This window comes from Squalius cephalus (genome assembly GCF_949319135.1).
Source record: "Squalius cephalus genome assembly, chromosome: 19".
Classification (NCBI taxonomy): Eukaryota; Metazoa; Chordata; class Actinopteri; order Cypriniformes; family Leuciscidae; genus Squalius; species Squalius cephalus.
In genome coordinates, this window is record NC_137140.1 from 6293029 (window position 1) to 6315352 (window position 22324).

General features: G+C 36.1%; 3 protein-coding genes across 4 annotated transcripts; 2 read left to right on the forward strand and 1 right to left on the reverse strand.

Annotated features, from left to right (window-relative positions):
• The first annotated feature begins 650 nt into the window (after positions 1 to 650).
• ptges3l (prostaglandin E synthase 3 like) lies at positions 651 to 5056 on the forward strand. 2 transcript variants are annotated; one of them, XM_079851574.1, is made up of 8 exons: positions 653 to 863; positions 1064 to 1177; positions 1769 to 1835; positions 2078 to 2176; positions 3563 to 3652; positions 3797 to 3856; positions 4674 to 4838; positions 4978 to 5056. In XM_079851574.1, the coding sequence occupies exons 1-7, from the start codon at positions 835 to 837 to the stop codon at positions 4806 to 4808; spliced, it is 594 nt and encodes a 197-aa protein (XP_079707700.1). In that variant the 5' UTR covers positions 653 to 834; the 3' UTR covers positions 4809 to 4838; positions 4978 to 5056. The 2 variants fall into 2 exon arrangements, with proteins under 2 accessions (XP_079707701.1, XP_079707700.1); XM_079851575.1 differs by lacking the exons at positions 4674 to 4838; positions 4978 to 5056 and adding an exon at positions 3950 to 4640 and having other exon boundaries at positions 651 to 863.
• A 3667-nt stretch (positions 5057 to 8723) lies between these two features.
• g6pc1a.1 (glucose-6-phosphatase catalytic subunit 1a, tandem duplicate 1) lies at positions 8724 to 14662 on the reverse strand. The gene is made up of 5 exons (XM_079851573.1): positions 14287 to 14662; positions 13746 to 13855; positions 10291 to 10396; positions 10074 to 10189; positions 8724 to 9238 (listed from the first exon to the last, which is right to left on the reverse strand). The coding sequence occupies exons 1-5, from the start codon at positions 14502 to 14504 to the stop codon at positions 8727 to 8729; spliced, it is 1062 nt and encodes a 353-aa protein (XP_079707699.1). The 5' UTR covers positions 14505 to 14662; the 3' UTR covers positions 8724 to 8726.
• Positions 14663 to 18485: 3823 nt separating this feature from the next.
• Positions 18486 to 21891, forward strand: g6pc1a.2 (glucose-6-phosphatase catalytic subunit 1a, tandem duplicate 2). Its single transcript, XM_079851700.1, has 5 exons — positions 18486 to 18844; positions 18920 to 19029; positions 19131 to 19239; positions 19356 to 19471; positions 20465 to 21891. Exons 1-5 carry the CDS (start codon positions 18615 to 18617, stop codon positions 20965 to 20967), a joined length of 1068 nt encoding a protein of 355 aa, XP_079707826.1. The 5' UTR covers positions 18486 to 18614; the 3' UTR covers positions 20968 to 21891.
• Positions 21892 to 22324: the final 433 nt, after the last annotated feature.

Genomic DNA, 22324 nt, shown 5'->3' on the forward strand with positions numbered 1-22324 from the left:
AAATAAAAGAAAGCAGATATAGGTAAAGTTTATTGAACTGAATTGTGTTTTAACAATAAAAAAAGTATGGGCTTTACATTGTTCGTTTGCATACAACAACATTGTCAAAACGATCCCCGTTCACAACGATCCGCAAAAATGATTAAAAATGCTATATTCTGCTGCCAGGCCAGTAGTTGGCGATGTCACTTTGTAAAGACACTATACGTGCCTATACACTAAACACGTAATAAACATGTGCATTACGCCACCGTTTTCACAAATTCACGTTTTTACACGGAGACGATAACAGTATAAATTTCAAAAACTAGCAATTTGAAACCCGTTTTCAAAAGCTTGTGTTTTTAGGTCCTCAAAAGGCTGTTGTTATGTAAATGAACGGCAACCAGTTTTCTGTTTTTACATTTACATTTAGTCATTTAGCAGACGCCTTTATCCAAAGCGACTTAGTTTTTTTTAGCTGAAAACAGCCCTTAAGCTACTGTGATGTCTGCATCAGACTCAAATAAACATTGGTTGAGGTTTGCATGTTGTCCTGGCAGATTCTCACCCGGGGGAGGGTTTGTGTAAAGGGAATATTAATGTCTGGGTGAGGGTAGAAGCTTCAGTGATTTTCCCGAGTGTTCCACCACCTCCTTTAAATGGGATGAGCAAAGGGGGGTGTGGGTGAAGTGGTATGTTCCTCTCCCAGCAGCTGATACCATCCATCCTAAAAATAGAGTCAATCACTCAGCCAGCGAGCCACACACTGAACTCTCTCCAGTCTTTTCTACACGTTTAAGGAAAATCAGTCAAAACATTTGCACAAACTACGTCAAATCTACGAGAATCAAGATGCCAAAGATTGTGAGACCAGAGGACTGGTAGGTGTGAACACGGATGTTTATTTGAAACGGTAGAAGCCGCATGCTCATGTCTTCTACGAAGGGTACATGTGATTTTCACAACAAACTCCGAACTTAGACTCAAAATGGTTTCATCATGTTTGATCAGAAAGTTTTGTTTTTAAAGAGTAACCAAAAGAGAAATACTTTGCTTAAATTGGTTCTTTTCATTTCTTTAGTCAACCAGCCAGAACACTGTGGTACGACCGGAAAAAGTACATCACTATCAACTTTGCGATTCAAAACCCAAAAGATGTTCAGGTAGATATTCAGGAAACAAAAATTATTCTGAGGTAAGAAAATGATCTTATTTCCAATATCTATTATATCAAATATTTATTTATTTGCATGATTGTTTTTGAGTTTCTCAGTTTTCCTCAGTAGTATCCCATAGGAAATTCGGTTTTTGCATTGAAAAGTTTCCATGCATGTTATAGGTTGGAACCCTCAATGCAAAGAACCTTTATATTTAAGAGTGTATCCTGCTTCTCAAAATTTCTCCTGAGATAAGATTATAATCTCATATGCGTCTCCTCTAGAGTTCAGAGGAGATCTCAACAATGTCTCAAATTGTGCTCAATATGAATGCAAACATGATTTAATTTTATAGATCAAAAGATCAAATTGTATAGCTCTATAAACACAAACTTAGCATTGTTTTATTTATCCTAAGGAATTTTAGGAGAAACTGAGTTAAACTTAGCTCCATTAAGTCTCCTGAGCTCAAAAAGAGCAACCTCTGATCTATAGAATAGCTTTGGGATTTTTACATGATAAATAAAGTGTTTTTTGGGCCCTGAAACTTTCAGATACATAATGTATTTCACTATCTACAAGTAAGAAAATGTCTAAGATAATAATAATAATATATCACTTTTTTTCAGCTGTAAAGATGTGGATGACAACAATATCTACAATGAGATTGAATTTTATGACCGCGTATTAAAAGCTGTAAGTAGTTTACCATCCTTTTTGTGATATAAACCCTGAAGCTTATAGTATGTGTGTATAATTCAGGTAGCATAATAAATCTATAGTCATTTAAACATATTATTCTGTATTTTTTTCAAATAAAGGCTAGTTTTGTTGACCATAAGTGCATGAAATAAGTGAAATATGTAAATGAAGTTTCATCCATGACAACCAGTTTTCTGTGGCTTTCCCAAACAACTTTGTGGATGATGTCCTTTTAGGATTCAACAGTGAAGGTCTTTGACCGAACAATTAATACCTTAATAAGGAAAGTAAAGGAAAATGTGGCATGGCCTCGACTCCAGAAAGATCTAGCAAAGGTATCTATCTATCTATCTATCTATCTATCTATCTATCTATCTATCTATCTATCTATCTATCTATCTATCTATCTATCTATCTATCTATCTGTCTGTCTGTCTGTCTGTCTGTCTGTCTGTCTGTCTGTCATCTATCTATCTATCTATCTATCTATCTATCTATCTATCTATCTATCTATCTATCTATCTATCTATCTATCTATCTATCTATCTATCTGTCTGTCTGTCTGTCTGTCTGTCTGTCTGTCTGTCTGTCATCTATCTATCTATCTATCTATCTATCTATCTATCTATCTATCTATCTATCTATCTATCTGTCTGTCTGTCTGTCTGTCTGTCATCTATCTGTCTGTCTGTCATCTATCTATCTGTCTGTCTGTCTGTCTGTCTGTCTGTCTGTCATCTATCTGTCTGTCTGTCTGTCATCTATCTATCTATCTATCTATCTATCTATCTATCTATCTATCTGTCTGTCTGTCTGTCTGTCTGTCTGTCTGTCATCTATATCTATCTATCTATCTATCTATCTATCTATCTGTCTGTCTGTCTGTCTGTCTGTCTGTCTGTCTGTCTGTCTGTCATCTATCTATCTATCTATCTATCTATCTATCTATCTATCTGTCTGTCTGTCTGTCTGTCTGTCATCTATCTGTCTGTCTGTCTGTCTGTCTGTCATCTATCTGTCTGTCTGTCTGTCATCTATCTATCTATCTATCTATCTATCTATCTATCTATCTATCTATCTATCTATATATCTATCTATCTGTCTGTCTGTCTGTCTGTCTGTCTGTCATCTATCTATCTATCTATCTATCTATCTATCTATCTATCTATCTATCTATCTATCTATCTATCTATCTATCTATCTATCTATCTGTCTGTCTGTTCGTCATCTATCTGTCTGTCTGTCTGTCATCTATCTATCTATCTATCTATCTATCTATCTATCTATCTGTCTGTCTGTCATCTATCTATCTGTCTGTCTGTCTGTCTGTCTGTCTGTCATCTATCTATCTATTTGTCTGTCTGTCTGTCTGTCATCTATCTATCTGTCTATCTATCTGTCTATCTATCTGTCTGTCTGTCTGTCTGTCTGTCTGTCTGTCTGTATGTATGTCTGTCTGTCATCTATCTATCTATCTATCTATCTGTCTGTCTGTCTGTCTGTCATCTATCTATCTGTCTATCTATCTATCTGTCTGTCTGTCTGTCTGTCTGTCTATCTATCTGTCTGTCTGTCTGTCATCTATCTATCTGTCTATATATCTATCTGTCTATCTATCTATCTATCTGTCTGTCTGTCTGTCTGTCTGTCTGTCTGTCGTTCTGTCGTTTAATCCATCTATCTATTGCATTCCTCTGAGTTTTCTCTCCTTGCCCTTTCAGCCAGGATGGCTGTTAGTAGACTTTGATAACTGGAGGGACTGGGAAAATGAGGAGGAAGATGGCATGGCAGAATATGAGCAGTATGTAGATGTAAGTCTCTTAATCTGGGTAATGCAATTATCATTCTGGATGAAGCTGTTATCATTTCACTTATTGTCACGACGTTGTAGGATGTTGAGATCATAATAAATTCCTGCGCTTTCCATAAAACGTAATGACTCTTTTGTAATGCAGATGCTTAATGACATGAAGAACAAAGGAGAGCCACCTGCCATGGACGATCTGGATGATCTTGTAAGTGCCAGACACTGTATCAAATGGTTATGCAGTCTTTAGTCATTTCATTTCAGTTTTGAGGTCATCACAACACTTTTTTTTTCTCCACAGAGTGACTGAGTGGAACAGCATTGTCCAAGATGAATCTATACAGTTCAGTTTTTCAAAATGTTATGAATGCCGTAAAAGCCCATTTACATTGGCCAAATAAACTTGCAATAGATTTATTTTTTTTGATCAGTGCTTAAACCCTGGAAATGGCATTGTGAACTAGACTTATGTAATATAACTATGACGTTTACCTTTGATTTTCTTGAATTCCTTGCAAAACAAATCATTGTTGCTTTGTGTGAAACAAAATTAGATGTGTATTTATTTTCTATTTGTGTTGTTATATAACTGAGGAAATAGATTGTGTATAAAATGCATGTTTTCTACATTAAAGACTTCACGCTTTAGTATTTTTGTGAACAATTGTTTTTTATTGAATATAAAAATCAATCAATCAATCAATCAATCAAACAAACAAACAAAAACTTTTATTCAACCAGTCTCAGGGTGATTGTTTAAAAGTCTCCGAAAACATTGGTCTTAATTATTAGCAGTATCCATTGTTTTATTATGTAAAATTTAACATGATTCATTTGTATAATTGCAAATATATTTGTATAATTGTCCAGATACGTTTTGGGGCATTGATGCTAATAAATGATCATACATTCTCAAAACATGCAATTTATTGTTTTAAATAAGTAGTTTTATACTTTTTTTAGACCTTTTTTTTTGTTGTTGTTCATTGAAGGCTTTTAAGGTTCACCTTTTGTTCATTGAACAGCCTGTGTTCTCCTGCAAGCACAGCAGGTCCGTGAGCTCAGGCGTTCACCACTGTTACGCATGGACAACTGTTGCTCAACTCTTACGCAGCAGGATTGTGCCATCTTTCATTAAGTACGTCAGGCGACAAAGGTGACCCCTCGACTTGGACCAACAGTAAGTCTGTGTAAGTATACAGCATGTGTGTGTGGAAAAGCCTTTGCTATTGTATTGCAGATCATTCATGCAATGGACCGGAAAACAGGTCAAGTAGTCATTAACCTTACCTTTTTCTTAACTTACTCTTTGTATCATTGTACAAGCAGGAGTCCATTGGCCAAATCTTGTTTATCACTGCTTACAAAGAGGAAGAGACCCACTCAAGACTCTGAACCACAGCGATAAAAAACGATAAGGAGAGAATGATTGCTTAGGTGGAAGGAAAATATCACATGATTACAGTGCTGGTGTATCGTGATTTCTTGCAACATTTTTAAATTCATTCACATTCGTTCCAAACTTGTATGACTTTCATTCCTCCAAGGAATGCAAAAGAAGATATTTCGAAGAATATGCTGGTCGTGCTTTTACAATGAATGAGGACCGAATCTTTTAAGGTCACAAAACCAAATAAAAGTATCATACATTTAGTGAATCCGACTTGTGCACTATATTTCAAGTCACCTGAATTCAAATGGTAAACAGAACCAAAATTAGTCTGAAAGATTTGTTCACAGATAGTTTGCAGAGCGTTTTGAAGACTGAAGCTTAGAAACTACAGTACTTGCCCCTGTGAAAAAGAAGTGTGCTTAATTGTAATGAATGTGCAACAAGTGCACTTTTAGTGTACTTCAAAACTTAAGAAACTGTACTTTCAGATAATATTTATAGAATAAAAGGCTTAAGTGTACTAAAAGTGGGACCACTTTCATGACTATGGATTTGGCCAAATACCCACACTTGCAGTTTTTCACACTTGACATAAGTCTACTTATATGACATATTTCCAGGGATTGGCCAAAGTGTTCAAGTGGGCGTGATGACAGCAAGTGTTTTAAGATTTAGTTTACTCAATAGGACACACTTAATCACCACCACATGAAATCTTTTGCAAAATCCATATAATCTCTGCAGTCTCTGTCCCAATAAAACGAGCAAAACTTTATGTTTTACAATCAAATATGTAATATCTAATTAACTTAATTTTGGAAAGTTTTCCTAGAGGTGAAATCGGCGATTAATGGGGATATGCTTAGCCTCAAAGACCGCTCCAAAGTGGTATTTAGTGTGTCTTAAGTGTACAATGCTTTGGCATTTTACAGACCAGGGGCGGTCTTGTGCACTTACTTGTCGCTTGCATGTTCTCTCAAGTTTCCAAGATCGCAAGTGTGAGTATTTGGACAGGCCCTAAGCTTCTTAACACACTTAAGTACTATTTTAAAAAAGTGCATTGTAATAAGTTAATTTTAAAGTCCCCATGAAATCAAAAAAAGTTTTTTGGCTTTTAGTATGAATGTGTTAGCCTTATTGTTCTCAATTAGTCTGCTCCAAAACAATGATACAATATGCATTTAGAAGATATAATCATTCTTAATCCTGCCAATATGCATCAATGCTTTTAATGACATCACTCTGCACTTGAGCACTCCTAAATTAAGATTACTGCATTTTCTGTAAATCTAATCTATAACACATTTTCATTTAATCATAAAATAACAATTAGGCATTTGAAAACTTTACATTCATTTCACACTTAAGTATTATTTCCGTAACAAGTACTCTTTTTAAAAATATGCTAAAGTCTATTTCTTTAAGGGCGCATGAAAGTGCATTTCACCAACTAATAGAAGAAGTCATGCAGGTCAAAGGGATAGTTCACCCAAACATGATTTATTTTTTATTAATTATCACCCACATGTCGTTCCAAACCCGTGACTTTCGTTCATCTTCAAAACACAAATTCATATATTTTAAATGAAATCTGAGAGGTTTCTGTCACAACACTTTGTCACTTCAAAAAGTTCATAAAGAGATCGTATAACTAATCCATATGTCTTACAGGTTAACGACATGAGGGTGCATTGATGACAGAATTTTTGGATTAAATATACTTTTTTCTTTTTACAGCCAATAACCAAATAGCATTGTTCAGGACAGAATAGTGCTGTGTGGCACACGTTCAACCCGTAACCTTCAGTGAGGAGTGAAAAACATTGATAAGGATGTTTGTGCAGTCTGTGATGTAACGGTCCGCAGACTCTCCAGGCCAACAAGCGCATAAACAAAATGTTCTGCACTTTGGCCTACTACGCCCATCACAAACCCCACAGAAGAACAAAATTTAAACGTCTATAAAAGAGGTTAGAGAAAAGTAGGCAAGGAAAGTTAATATTTAAAAGCAGTTCTCAGGAGGAAAATTAATCAATATGGATGTCTTTTTTTAGAAGAGTGAAATATTTTATTATAACAAACATTTTTAACTAAGCAAACACAATGTAAAAAAAAAAAAAAAAAACCTTTCACGTTCTAAAAGAACTCAAACCCAATTTAATGAATTCATTTGTAACATAGGAAACCAGTGTGCCCACTGGATCTGGAAAAAAAGAACAGAGGCTTTTGGTGATAAGCTTAAAGAAAAATAGAAACAAACAACATCTCCACAATGTAAACATTTATTCTTTCATTATGCAACATCATGTGCAGTTAAAGTAGTCTGTAAGTAAAACTGAAAGAAATGCATGCATGCAATTACATTGTTAATGGATACAAATAAAAAAAAATTATAGGCCTATCAGAGACAATATTCCATAATTAAAGTCATAAAAATATGCCTAGAGATATCCTTGGCTTAGTACTGCATTTAGGTACTTATAATCTAAGTATATAACATAATACAATATAATGGTACTCAAAAATCGGCTATATATATATATACACACAGCCGATTTTTGCTAATGTTATTTATGTGTGTCCAATTTAAAAAAATGGATCTAATCTAATATGTAGAATCTGTTTGTTTATGTAAAGCCAGGTTTTGGTAGGACGTTCATGTGTAGCTCCAAGTATTCTAAGTATAATATAGTTGAATGGTGCAATAACTCGCTTTGAGATGAATGATCCCTATAACGGCAGTCATAGGAACAATGTACAGAACACAGGCGTATACTGTATGTCCAGATCATGACTGATGGACCTTTGAACATAAGATCTGAATGAAAGTTACTTAGTGAATGGGCCAGCCTCCTTTAAAACCATTCACATATAACAAGATATGCAGGGAGGCTCCATAATGTGAAGACTTGCCAACAATATGCTCAAATAATCTTGGAAAGATCTAAGTGATAATTACAGCCACATAAATTCATCATAATCATACGAGAGGAGGAACATCTTGAAAAGTTCTGCTCTGACGACAATTCAATGTCTCATATTGCAGAACAGAACCATTGTTATACAGCAAACTAAAATCACAGGACAGTTCAAAACAGTTTAAATTATATTTTGTATCCAATAGTGCTGTCAAATCGATTAATCGTGATTAATCACATCTAACATGAAAGTTTCTACCCTTTCAGCATTTCCACAATTTTGACATCAACACCATGGTGAAAAACTGCCATTTAGATATTTTTAATATTATCTTCAAATTTGTCTGCAGATATATTAGGCTGCTGTCACTTTAAGACTTCACACAAGGACCCATTATACTGTTACACATGCGCTTTCTTTCTCAACTGTTTACATTCACTTAAAAAAATAACTGACTGTGTTTACGCGAATTATCACCAAGACCGGCATTTTGTCATTAAGCAGTGAAACAGCGAAATATGTATATATATATGTGTGTATGTGTACACACACATATTATATTAACATAAACTTTTATGTTGGATGCAATTAATTGCTATTAATATCCACCCATCCTGTACATGCCATCTGAGGTATTTTTGAAATGGTGCACAGCAAAAACGTTTGCTGAACGATTGCATTTATCTTGAAAATCGGTTGCAATGCAAAACTGCATTAGTCAAACTCTATGGTTTACCATTCACCAAAGTTTTGCCCGAATATTGCACTACATGTCCTTTTCATGCTTGTTTTCATGTGAAATCCAAGATATCGCTCCAGGAACAAGTGCAGTGGGAAGCACCAAAGCAACAGCGCACTTGCCGAATGACAGAAGGTAGAAAAGTACCTGGTTGCTTGAGGAAAATGTCATCTTATCCAGGAGCTGCAGCAACACCAAAGATACACCAATACACCCTGTCCTGAAAGAGGCGCTGCTGTGTTTCTTGCTTCTTGTTTCATTGTCACGTGACAAGTGAAGACCAAGCCCCAGCCCGAACAGGGTGCCCATGTTCCTCAACAGGCTGGCGAAGGGGGAGGAGTCCAGAAGGACCCAGTCTGGATTCACACACCATTTCTGGGCCTTTGCCAATGTCCAGAGCAGATCCACACCCAGAGCTTTCAAAAGCACATATAAGCCCACAGCAAAGAAGAGCAGGAACAGCGTGACATTGAAGTACTTTCTCAGACTTGCGTTGTAGATCCACTGCACTCTGGAGAATGTTTCTGCTACAATTATACCTGGAAATAAAAGACCAACAGCTGTCATTGTGTCTGCAAGCAACATACAATGCTAATGCACTGTAGAGTAAACTGTAAAGTAGTTGCTCATTGTTTTCCCCCTTGATCTATTATTTATTCAGAAATACATAAAAAATATTATTTATAAGTTGACTTGAATACACCTCTTGTATGATGAGAATGTTTTTAATTTCTCAATTGAAAATCATTTTGACATTTTTGGAGTGGGTGGTATAACTGCCCTAATATCATAAATAAAGGAGAAAAAGCGTAATAGGATGAAATTCTTGGAAATAATCATTTACTGCTTATTTATTTGAAAACTGTGTGTCAAGATCAATAAGCCTATCAATATATTAGATGATTACCAGAAAACGACCGTAAACAAAAAGATTCTGAAAGGGTTATTATAGATAAATAACAAAACAACAACAACAACTAAAACATGAAAAATGTGTTACATGAAAAATAAACATGAACTAAAATTTTTATTTCAGCTAGTTGCCAAAGCAACATTTCTCATTTTCATTTAATTTAACTTGATGTAGTAAAATATCTAAAATAGTATTATAACAGTATATCTATAATAAAATAACACTGCTTCAGGTTGTGAATTGTCATGTGGTGCAACTCCCATATATATAAATTTTTTTTTTTATAATGATTAACATTTTTATAGTCATTACTTTTTATATATATTCTTTAAAATGGTATAAAGGTGTTTCTGAACCAACATAAATGCAAATAGCACATTTTAAAGAACTTTTTTTTTTTTTTTGTCTTTCTAAAATGTCTTTCTATAATGGACCCACTTACGAAAAAAGAAGACACCTACCTGAAATAACTCCACTGATAACCTGGTGTGGGAAATGGGCTGCCAGATAGACTCTAGACATGCACACCAGTAACTCCACCAAACCCAGAAGCATCCAGAGCATCAACTGTACAAATCTAAAAGCAGACATTATTGTATATTGAAACATTAACCCCTTAAAACAGTTATTTTCTTGAGATGATCACACACAGACCTACTTTTCATGTCTCAGACTCACCTATAACTTAACGGAGGCATTTTTCTTTCAGCAACAATGGAAAGCACTGCTGTAACCATTACATACCCAACTCCTGCAGAACCCATGGCATGACCCGACGGGCTCCCTGACAAAAGAGAACCAAACAAGCACAGTGGTGAACACCAGTGTTGTGGAAAAGTAAGGATTACAATATTGCGTTTTTGCCTTAAGAAAAGTAACTAATTTAGTTACTTTTTTTGGAAAGTAATGCATTACGTTACTTTTGTGTTACTTTTTCCTCATCTGGTCTGGGCTTGCGTTTTTGTTTTTAATTCCAAAAAAGTTCTATTTTTGACAAATGTAAAAGCCCTTCACACCAAAAGTGAGCAATACAAACTAAAAAATGAAACACAAATGTGATGCTTATCTTAAGTCATTTTTGCTTATGGTTGAATGGTATACAATGCTACAATATAACCATCATCAGGGCTCGACAATAAGGACTGGCCGATGGCCTGGGGCCAGACACAATCAGGCCAGTGCTGCATCACGAAAGTTTTAAGCCTTGCCAATTTAAATATTGAAGTTCAGGAAGACGCGAAAGAAAACTCAATGCAAAAGTGTGAGAAGTTTGGTGTGCGTCTTCTCAGACAGTGTGCGAATGCTGAATTGAGCTCTTTTTCACGTCTTCTTGCACTTGAATTCATGTCTCTATCATGTCTTCTTGCGCATATTCACACAAAATTACGTCAAAAAATGCTGGTCTCAGCGAGTAAACCGTTTATGTAATATCTTATGTGAACATAAAAAGTTGACAAATAAAACGTGTGTAACAGTATTTTGCAGCTCTTAAAGTGACAGCAGCCTAATATACCTGCTGCTGTCTTTATTTTATGTTAAAGCTACACTGTGTAATTTTTTTAGTTGATTCTTAGCAAAAATCTCTTAGTTCTTTCAAAAATATATGTGCTCATTAATGTATATTTACTTCTTTCAAGTAATAAAGTATTCTCGTAAGTTTATAATCTGCCATTGAAAGTACATACGGGTGAGGGGTTAGAATGCCGGTCGCCATGTTGCCCCTCCATCTTGAAACTACATTAGCCAAATAGGGACATACCTGTAAATTCAAGCTTCGCCTTTCGCGCTTTACACTCAGTGACACAGAGACGAATGCGAGGGGGAGATTACTCGCGGCAGATTTGAAAGATTGCTGATGGAGGATCACGCCTATTTTCGAGGACATGTAGAGTCGCCAAGGAAGCGAAAGAGAGAATTAAAACGTCAATGCGACAGGCAAATCAGCAAGACCAAAGTCAATACTGGAGTAACTTTTCCCAGATGGAAAGAGCTCATGAGGAGCAAAGATTTTAAAACGGACGCCGAAGTCGCCTGCTTTCTTCTCAACAGGTAATTCAGCCTATTTGTGTACATTCGAAGTTTTATAGTTGCTTGTCTAACCATAGCATGGTTATGCATAACGCCAGAACGACCTCTAGTATAACTTGCGTTACGTTTCCTTGCGTCAATGGTGAAAAATCATTGTTTACCTTGTAACAAATCTGTGCTGCGACGGATCACAGGTGATAGTTTTAAAGGCGCAATTGGACGAAGTCGAACTGGAAGCCATGTTAATCTTGGAATAATACGGCCACCGTAGGAGTTAAAACACCCTCGAAATTGAAAGGAACAGAAACTAATATTCACTGGGTAGTCATATACAATTTCACCGCTAGATGGGGGAAAATATCACACAGTGTAGCTTTAATCAAAGAAATGACAAAGAAAAAAAATCCGTCACTGCTCTCGACTGAATAACTTTTGTAAATTTAATAAGGATTAATCTATATTTAGTCTATACAGTGAAGACTATGCAGTGCTATTTTACATTTGATTATTAATTTTCTCTACCTGAAAATTACGGTTTGACTTACCTAAAAAACATGAAAAGCAGTGTTTATTTTATTTGTATGTTTGTACTATTGTAATTTGTTTATTACTGACTGTTTGTCTTTAACAATATTTAAAATTTATGAGTTAGGCTTGTAGTTCTTGGTGTCACAACCATATTTATTACCGTTATGGGTCAAAAACAATGAAGATAATAACTAGGCCTGTTTTATTTATTTATTACTTTTTTTTTGGTGGTGGGGTCAGTGAAAAGTTTGTCAAGACAAGTAGAAAAATCCTTAGCGTTGAGCCCTGCATCATATTCCCACAGCCCAAACGCCTCTGAACTTACTCTCGATTTTTCTCAACATGCGGACATACTGTAAAAAAAAAAAAAGTCGCTGCCTTAAATTTTTAAGTACAATCAACTTGGATGTTTAAGTCATTTCAACTTAAACTACATTAAACTGACTTTAAAAAATGAGTTGAATCTTGTATAACTTATAAAAAAAGTTAAAGCAATGTAAAAACATATGTTGTCATAACTTTACAGTAGGAGAGCTGTCAGTCAATAAATGGAAAAACTAGCAACTTGCGTTACTTATTTGAAAAAAAGTAACTGAGATATTTTGTTGCAAATTTAAAAGTAATGCGTAACTTAACTCGTTACTTGAAAAAGTAATCCGATTACAATAACTCACATTACTTGTACACTGAAAAAAAATTATTCGTTGATTTAAACAAATGCATTAAGTTCAACTGTTAATGTGGCTGAAATCAATTGTGTGCAACCACTTACCATACATTTATTTATTAAATTCAACGAATCATTTTTTTCAGTGTAATGCGTTACTACCCCAACACTGGTGAACACAGGGCAATGGTTAAACAGACATGAATCCTTACAGATTACAGAGATACATCCGTTCAGGAACTTCCCAGCTGAAACCAGCCTAAACTGGTTTGCTGGTCTTGGCTGGTTTGGTTTTCAGACCAGTGAACTAGCTTAGGCAAAATACCAGCAGCCATTTAGATAAAATATCAGTTCATGCAGGTTATTTATGAGCCAAGTTAATTGGTCCAGAGTACTAAATCAGGTCAAGAATGAATGGATATGTGTAATATTACTATGTACTGTGACTTCACTCAAAGACGGCCCTTGAACTGGAACAGGATGATAACCAGGTGCCAGATCCATTTCCATATGAGAGATTAGATCAGCAGAATAGATTAGTTAAATTGCATAACTACTGGTATAGAGTCGCAGATTTTATTTGGAGCTGTATATGTAATTATAAAGTAATAAGAAGAGGATATAATGTACAGTCAGCCATTTATTATTGCAAAAATAAACCCAGATTGGGAAAGCTTTTATTTAGCAATACTTGTATATTACAATAACTTACCAAAATAAATGAATAAACAGAAATGAAATAATTATTTGAATTTAAATACATTTTATTGAGTGAGAAGAAAGAGACTTGTAGAGAAAAACGAGAGATATGGTCAAGTCATTATACAAAACTATTTGACCAGAGAACGCTGTGATTGACCAAACAAAATCAAGTATTTCAGGTAGCTGTGCAATAAATAGTGTAATATACCTGGTCCGGTTTCACAAGTGATGGGGAATTGTTGCAGTTCAGGATGTTTTATAGGGCCATAAAACTTAGTCTCATTCACCCACCAGTACGGCCTCTCACCGAAAAGCACCCTATATCAAAAATTCATATGGATATACAAAGTCATGGGAGGGAGAATATGAGCACAAAGAAAACATAGAACACAACTTGCATGTTTAATATTAATATAAATAATATTTATGGTTCCACTTTATATTATGTGTAATTTAGGGACAGGTTTGGTAGTATGGGTAGGTTTAACAGTCTAATTACAGATTAATATTATATATCTTCAATGTAAAGACGTATGTACACAATAAGTGCATTGTTTCATTTATTTAAATGTCAGTACATAGTAGTTTAAGACATTTAATGTAAAGTGGTTCAATATTTTTGATAATGCACTAATTTATTATGTACCAGCTTAATTTTGTCACATAATATTTTTTGTTCAGTGATTTTTTTTTTTTTTTTTTTACTTAAGCTTTTTAATTAAGAATATGCAAACCAAAGAGCATCTCACCACTTCAGGACGAGGTTTAGCCAGTCTCCGACCACGGCCACCCAGATGAGTTTAACACCCACGTCTCTGCGCAGATGAAACCAAATGGGGAAAAACACAAAGAATGTGGTGTGGAGATCCGCCACCGAGGAGACCCACTGAAACAGATTCTCATAGTCCCGGTATTCTGTCTGCAAATGGACAGCTAGGTTCACCCCCCAGCTGTGAAGCAGGTCCATCTCTGTAGCCTGAGAGCGGGACGGTCACCATGGACAAATGCACTCGAGAGGGAGGATAGACACAAGGTGCAGGGATGGGGATCAAACTGCAGATATGAAGGCAGCCTGCCAGGTTTCGTCTAAACTCGGACCCCAGTTCTCTGTTCTAGTTGGACTTTATTCAAGGCTAGATGCTTTGGTTTTGTTTGCATGCTGGCTGGAGGACTCAGGGGCCCTCGATTTCATGACCTTTGACCTGTGATGACGCTGATGAGGCAAACACTGATAAAATGATGAGTGGACACACCGATTAGTTTTGTCTTTGGTTTCATGGAGCGTGATGTCACTATGATGACATCTTAAAGTGACGCATTTAATGCAAATGACACTGTTTTAATGGATGTGTCTGAGTTGTTTGACAAACTCATTGATCCGTTCATGTTCTGACTTGTGACATTTTGTTTTGTTGTACTTCATGGTGTTGTGTTCTTACAAACAGATGTTTATGGGCTCTTCCCTTGTGAAAAAGAAGCACACTTTAGCATACTTTTAAGAAAGGGCACTTAATATGTAAATAGTGTACTTTAAAATAATATACTTTAGTGTATTTAGAGGCATGTTAGTTACAATTACATGAAAATGTATAATAGTTACAATTTATATTAAATACAATTAGTGCTTTTTGACCCACTTAGGACTTAACATCTTTATACGTAATTCATAATTACTTGTTATAGTGTTTGAAATAGGGTTAAAGTGTATTGCTGAATGTAGCCTACTGACAAGCATTTACTTTAATGATGCTTTACTATCCCATGAGGCCACTGGAGAGGCCGCAACTGACGCTGGTAGGTCACCTGATAGTAACAACATGGATGTATATGCCCGAATTTCATTCATACAACCCATATTCATACTATATAGAAATGTTTCATTTTAATCTTTGGGAAGTAAGTTTAAATTCAAATGTAGTATCCAGGGACGTCACTATTGGAAGACAGGGGGGGCTTAGCCCCCAGGGTATTTGTAACTTGCGTTTATAAAATCTTACAGTGAATTTGAGTAAAAAACAACTATATATGTTTAGCTGTATTTGTCTCTTCAACCCCGTTACCATCTTCAACCCTGTTACCCTAGTCTCAACCCTGTCACACCTACATTTTTATTAATTATTTTTTTAAGTTTATGAATAAGTAATTTAATGTTTGTTGAACTTAGTCAGAAATGTTCAGCGCAATCATAAGAATACTGATTTTAGTTCAAATTCTGAAGGTAAGCCACATCTTTGATCAAAAATGATAGGGTTGCTGTCACAAAAAGTACTCAAGATAGGCGTTAATTTTTCTCATAATAACAACAACTTTATTTAATGATATAAGTAAAAATATAATAAATATGTAGCCTAATATAGAACACATATTTAGCAAAATACTCTCTATAGCTTTTTTTTCTTGCCAACTAGCCTACGTGCTAGCCTATATTATGTTCATTAAACGGCTTTCCTGAGGTAAATATGACATAATTGTTCTCCACTCCAGCTATTGACCTCTTCACGCTGATAAAAAACACTGATTGATCGATATTATGTATGAGGAATATACATTTCGGTAAGTTGTAGCCTACTACTGTATCTTTCAACAGTGTTTGTGTTTTTTTACTATTACCTAGAGATGATCGGTTCACGTGCGCTAGGGATCTGTCGCGTAACATTTACAAACGCCAAAACGGTATTTATTGTTTGAATTTCGTAATAAAATTGACAGAATCTGAGAGCGGAGATTCTTTTATATCATAAGTAACCTGCTCTGTCTAGTCTGTCGGTCTCCGTGTCCCCTTTGCTTCGCGATTTTTCTGTGGGTGAGAGAAATGGATGTGTGGCGTGAGAGCGTGTGAAAAGTGTCAATTGCGTGTGTCTCACGGTGAATGCGTGAGAGTTGGCAGCATTACGACTCTTTGTACTTCTGTCCAACTTCCGACTTTTCGGCTATTTTTTGTAGCTGGATATATCATTTGTTGCGTCTAAATATGAATGAGGATATGGTTATTGATAAATCGAATTGTTATTGTTGTTCTTATTATCATTTAGGGGGGCTTAGGAACATTTTGGGGTAGCTTCTTCAGCCCCCCTAAAATAGGCCTAACGACATCCCTGGTAGTATCTACTCAGTATGCGATTTCAGACGCACCCATAGGATACAAAACTTCATTTCAAAGAGTTGTGTACCAGCAAACACCACTCACACTTTCTTGACATATATATCTATCTATCAATTTTGTTAGATGTAAATATATTTGATCAAGGAAAATATAATTGAAGGATGAACAAACATCTCAAATATCAGCAAGAAAAAACCTGATTGCAGTTTAGCTTGTCATTTTGCATTACAGATCAACTTAATGAATCATTTACTTATTTAACACACATGTAAACAAGCAATTCAATGCAAATCAGAAACTGCTTATGTAAGCAGCCAAATGAATGCCTGTCTTTGAGTGATAGGTTCCCACAGCTCTGAGATTATCTTCTGAACAGGATTCCCCTTCATGTTTGTGGGAAATTTTGCCCTAGTTTCTCAGAAGTCAAAATGACGTATGCCTATAGATTAATTACAACACATGTTTGTTTTGGCAAAAAAAGAAAGTCAAATGGACTGCAAAATAAAATAAATAAAAAATAATAAAAAATAAACAAACAAAAAAAGTACAGTGTAAAGTATTTTTCCTTTAAGGTGGTATTTGCAATGCAGCCTTTAATTTACGTGGATTTAAATAGAAAAACAAAATGCAATACTTAAAAGTACATTTTAAATTGAAAATTGAAATTTTTTAATTACATTTAAAAAATATATGCCTAGGGGAAATAATATTGTAATGCAAATCTTATGGTGCTATAATTTTCTTAATGTAACATATACACTCTCCCGCCACATTATTAGGTACACTCATCTCTCTGGGTTCACAGAGAATGGTCCGAAAAAGAGAAAATATCTAGTGAGCGACAGTTCGGTGGGGAAAATGTCTTGTTGATGCCAGAGGTCAGAGGAGAATGACCAGACTGGTTCATTACAACCGTGCAGAAGAGCTTCTCTGAACGCACAACACGTCAAACCTTAAAGCAGACGGACTACAGCAGCAGAAGAACAACTGAGGAAACCGAGGCTACGATTGCCTGGTTTGATGAGTCTAGCTCTGATATAGGGTCAGAATTTGGAGTAAACAACATGAAGCACGTATTCATCATCCCTTGTCAGCGGTTCAGGCTAATGGTGGTGTAATGGTGCATGTGAGGGGTATTTTCTTGGAACTCTTTGGGCCCTTTAGTACCAATTAAGCATTTTTAAATGCAACAGCCTACCTGAGCATTGTTGCTGACCCTTTATGTCTACAGTGTACCATCTTCTGATGGCTACTTCTAGCAGGATAATATCACAAAGCTCAAATCATCTCAAACAGTGAGTTAACTATACTCAAATGGCCTCCACAGTCAAAAGATCTCAGTCCAATTGAGCACCTTTGGGATGTGGTGGAACAGGAGATCCACATCATGGATGTGCAGCCGACAAATCTGCAGCAACTGTGTGATGTTATCATGCCAAAATGGACCAAAATCTTGGAGGAATGTTTCCAGCACCTTGTTGAATCTACGCCATGAGAAAACAAGGCAATTCTGAAGGCTAAAGGAGGTCCAAACTAGTGTACCTAATAAAGTGGCCGGTGAGTGTAATAAATAATGTTTTACTTAATTGTAAGAACCACGCATAACCTATTATTTTATAAATTGTGCAAATAGATGTAGACTTGTAATAATTATAACAGATATATATAAAACAAAATCCAATTACAGATGTTGACTGAGCCCGTATGTGTTTTTGAGGTCGCAGAAGAGTTCAATGATTCACTGTTACGTCTTTTCTATGTCCTTTTTCTCCTGAACTTGTTTGTGCGTTATCTCTTCTGACAGGACAAACACGCTCTTAACTCTAGCGTTTTTTTTTCTGTTCCACTCTGTGTTTTATTACACATGTGCAAGGTTCAAAGATCGGTTTGTCCATGCGTTGTGGTGGTGGGCCTGCTTGTATAAAAACCACAGGCAGGTGGTGGAAGACTATCACTCTTGACTAGCTCTACAACATGAATGCTGTGATGGATACAGTGCACGGGTTCGGGGTGAGTAGCACCCAATACCTGCAGACCCATTACAAAGACGCCCAAGGATGGTTTCTTTTCGTCTCCTTTGCGGCAGATCTGAGGAACACCTTCTTCATCTTCTTTCCCATCTGGTTCCATTTGAAAGAATCAGTCGGCATCAAGCTCATTTGGGTGGCTGTGATAGGAGATTGGCTCAATTTGGTATTCAAATGGTAAGCAAAGCCAAAAATGAATCAAATGAAATCATTAACTGACAAAAAAAATGACTGTTGATTCATCTATTCAAGGATCCTGTTTGGAGAACGTCCATACTGGTGGATCCACGAGACTTCCTACTACATCAACAGCTCAGCGCCACATATTGAACAGTATCCCATGACCTGTGAGACTGGCCCAGGTGCGTCTTCCTCTTCTAGAAGTACCACACTTGTCCTCCTAAAACCTGTTTCATCATACATCAAAAGACCACTTTGATCACTTCTCTGCTTCTTGATGCAGGCAGTCCATCTGGTCACGCTATGGGCGCTGCTGGTGTTTACTACGCATTGGTCACCTCCATCCTCGCCATAATGCTGAGCAAAGAGAAGAAATCACCGTCCAAGAGCCTGTAAGTCAATCTTTAGCATAATTAGGTTACTTTCGCATCATCAGAAGCTCGTTTCAAAATAGATTGTTGCTTCTGCAGTACATTTAAACTTAAATTAAAACTTAAACTTGTTTCAGATACTTGCGTGGTTCACTTTGGACACTCTTCTGGACGGTCCAGGTCTGTGTATGTCTCTCTCGAGTCTTCATCGCAGCTCATTTCCCCCATCAGGTTTTCGCAGGCGTTATTTCAGGTAGGAATCTCACAAAACCATCATCAATAGATGAAACTTAAAATTGTCTACTTAAAAGTAGTTTTGTTTTTTGGATCTGAGTGCTTCATATTGCACTTTTCCTTTGAATTGAACCCACGACCTTGGCATTTCTAGTTTGGAATAAAAACGATTTAATGTTTTTGAAAGAAGTCTCTTATACTCATTAAAGCTGCATTTATTTGATCAAAAATGCAGTAAAAATATTGTGAAATATTATTACAATTTAAAATGACTGTTTTCTATTTGAATATATTTAAAAATGTAATTTATTCCTGTGATGCAAAGCTGAATTTTCAGCATCATTACTCAGTGTCACATGACCTTTCAGAAATCATTCTGATATGCTGGTTTAGTGAAACATTTCTAATTATTATCAATGTTAAAAACATTTTTTGTTGCTTAATATTTTTGTGGAACCTGTGATAGACTACCATTCAAAAGTTTGGGATCAGAAAGATTAAAGAAAAGACATTAATATGTTTATTCAGCAAGAACACATTAAATTGATGAAAAGTGACAGTAACGACATTTATAATGTTACAAACGATTTCTATTTCAAATGTAAGCTTTCCATTCATCAAAGAATCCTGAAAAAATGTCTCATGGTTTTCACAAAATAAGTAGCAAAGACGTTTTTCAACAGAACTATTATTAATAATAATTGAGCACCAATACAATTTGATATTGAGCAGCAAATCGGCATATTAGAATGATTTCTGAAGGATCGTGTGACGAAGACTGGAGTAATGATGCTGAAAATTCAGCTTTAAAATATATTCAAATAGCCTGGAACACATAAATTGTAATCATTTTTCACAATATAACTGTTTTTACTGTATTTTTAATACAGAATGCAGCAGTGAGCCTTCTTTTAACATTAACACATTGCAATTACGTTATATGCCCGTTGAGCCACTGGAGCACAAAAGAAATGTGTAATAGTCTTAACTTATTTATTTGTGTTCTTTACAGGCATGATTGTTGCGGAGGCTTTCAACAGACAGAAATGGATCTACAGTGCCAGTCTAAAGCATTACTTCAACGTCACTCTGTTCCTGCTCTCGTTTGCGGTGGGCTTGTACGTGCTCCTGAAAGCTCTGGGTGTGGATCTGCTCTGGACCCTTGAGAAAGCCCAGAAGTGGTGCGTCAATCCAGCCTGGGTCCATTTGGACAGCACACCGTTCGCCAGCCTGTTGAGGAACATGGGCACCCTGTTCGGGCTGGGACTCGGCCTTCACTCCCCACTGTACACGGAAAGCAAGAAGAGCAGCAGCGCTCGCGTCAGGATCTCCTGCATCGTCGCCTCTCTGTTTCTTCTGCATCTCTTCGATTCCATCAAGCCTCCCACACACACGGCTGCTCTCTTCTACCTGCTGTCTTTCTGCAAGAGTGCCACTGTTCCCCTGGCCACGGTCAGTATCATCCCGTACTGCGTGTCCGGAGCCCTCGGTTTACAAAGCAAGAAACAGCTTTAAGCTGGGAAAGAACTGTACAAGACTGTAAGCAACTGCACAACTATTTACAGTATTTCAGACTAGCACATTTTCCAGTTCATCCCATCAGTCGAAGGAACACTAACTGATCAACAACTTGCCTGTTTAACTGTGTTTTCTAACTGAGGGATGCAGATAATTAGTTTAAGTTAAACACTGCTATATTGTACTGTTTATGATAATGTGTTGTGTAAGTGAATTTTAGAATTTCTAATTTTATATCTTAGGGGCCGTTTACACGACACCATTTGCAACTAAAAATAGAAAACTTTTTACGCGTTTTGGCCGTTCATTTACACGACAACGCATTTTGGGGGCTGAAAACGATACTGTTATCGTCTCCAAGTAAACTACAAAAACACAAATGTGTGAAAACGGTGATGTCATCGCGTAGTGTTTCTTTAAAAAAGTGACATCGCCAACTACTGGCCTGGCAGCAGAATACAGCATTTTTAACCATTTTCGGGGATCCATGTGAACGGGATCATTTTGACAAGGTTGTCGTCTGTACGTGAAACAACACAAAGGAAAAACGTTTCAGTTTTTAGTACATTGTTGTCGTGTAAATGTCCCCTTAGTGCTTTTGGATCTAGATGAAAAGGTCTGGTATTTGACAAAGAAGTAAGTTCTTTTTTGAGAACTGAAATAATAAAATATACTACAGTATATATAGGATGACAAATTTTGTCCTATCTAAGATGTGTACTTCTTTGGATGTATTTTCTGTAATATTCTATTTTTTTGGAAAGTCTTTAGGTCTTTTTTAAAAATAAAACTCTGAAAACATTTTCTTTTCACTTGCATTTTTTTAGGTTACATTTTAAAAAGAAATCTATAATGTGTATGGCAAAGTGTGCAATTCAGTAAGCCAAATTCATGTGGTCATTAAAATTGCATGCTGCATTTAAAATACAGAGTTCTAGATGCAATATTAAGTACACAAAAGCATTTAACATCAACTATCCATCCGATGAACCAAATCATCTTCAAGAAAACGAGGTGTGAGTCAAGCATGCTCTTCATTTGATATGCACTGTGTACAGCCATTACCTCAAAAACTATATGCATTTGAAGATTATCACAAGTTTTGTGGTACAGTAGGATATGAGTGAGTCATGTGTTTAGCAACCTAAAGTATTGAACATTTTCAGTCTTCAACCAGCTTTACTTCTGGTGATCACCAGCCCTGTAAAATAAAACTACTAGGAATCCCTAAGACCGAAACGGTTTGGCACTATGGCCCTGTTTAAACCTGGTATTAAGATGAGTTTTGGTCAATTGGATCTCAAGTAGTCGAGGGAGACACATTCTCGGTTACACAATCCATCTCTTTTGTCCA

What these genes read in the sequence shown, in the direction of transcription:
- ptges3l (XM_079851574.1), top strand. Translation starts at nt 835, where the DNA reads ATGCCAAAGATTGTGAGACCAGAGGACTG. An exon ending in GAAACAAAAATTATTCTGAG is followed by an intron (nt 1,178 to 1,768) that starts GTAAGAAAATGA and finishes ACTTTTTTTCAG; the next exon opens with CTGTAAAGATGTGGATGACA. An exon ending in AATATGAGCAGTATGTAGAT is followed by an intron (nt 3,653 to 3,796) that starts GTAAGTCTCTTA and finishes TTTGTAATGCAG; the next exon opens with ATGCTTAATGACATGAAGAA.
- g6pc1a.1 (XM_079851573.1), bottom strand. Translation starts at nt 14,504, where the DNA reads ATGGACCTGCTTCACAGCTGGGGGGTGAACCTAGCTGTCCATTTGCAG. An exon ending in CTAAACCTCGTCCTGAAGTG is followed by an intron (nt 13,856 to 14,286) that starts GTGAGATGCTCT and finishes TTTTTGATATAG; the next exon opens with GGTGCTTTTCGGTGAGAGGC. An exon ending in ATGCCTCCGTTAAGTTATAG is followed by an intron (nt 10,190 to 10,290) that starts GTGAGTCTGAGA and finishes GTCTGCTTTTAG; the next exon opens with ATTTGTACAGTTGATGCTCT.
- g6pc1a.2 (XM_079851700.1), top strand. Translation starts at nt 18,615, where the DNA reads ATGAATGCTGTGATGGATACAGTGCACGGGTTCGGGGTGAGTAGCACC. An exon ending in GACCTGTGAGACTGGCCCAG is followed by an intron (nt 19,030 to 19,130) that starts GTGCGTCTTCCT and finishes TTCTTGATGCAG; the next exon opens with GCAGTCCATCTGGTCACGCT. An exon ending in AAATCACCGTCCAAGAGCCT is followed by an intron (nt 19,240 to 19,355) that starts GTAAGTCAATCT and finishes AACTTGTTTCAG; the next exon opens with ATACTTGCGTGGTTCACTTT.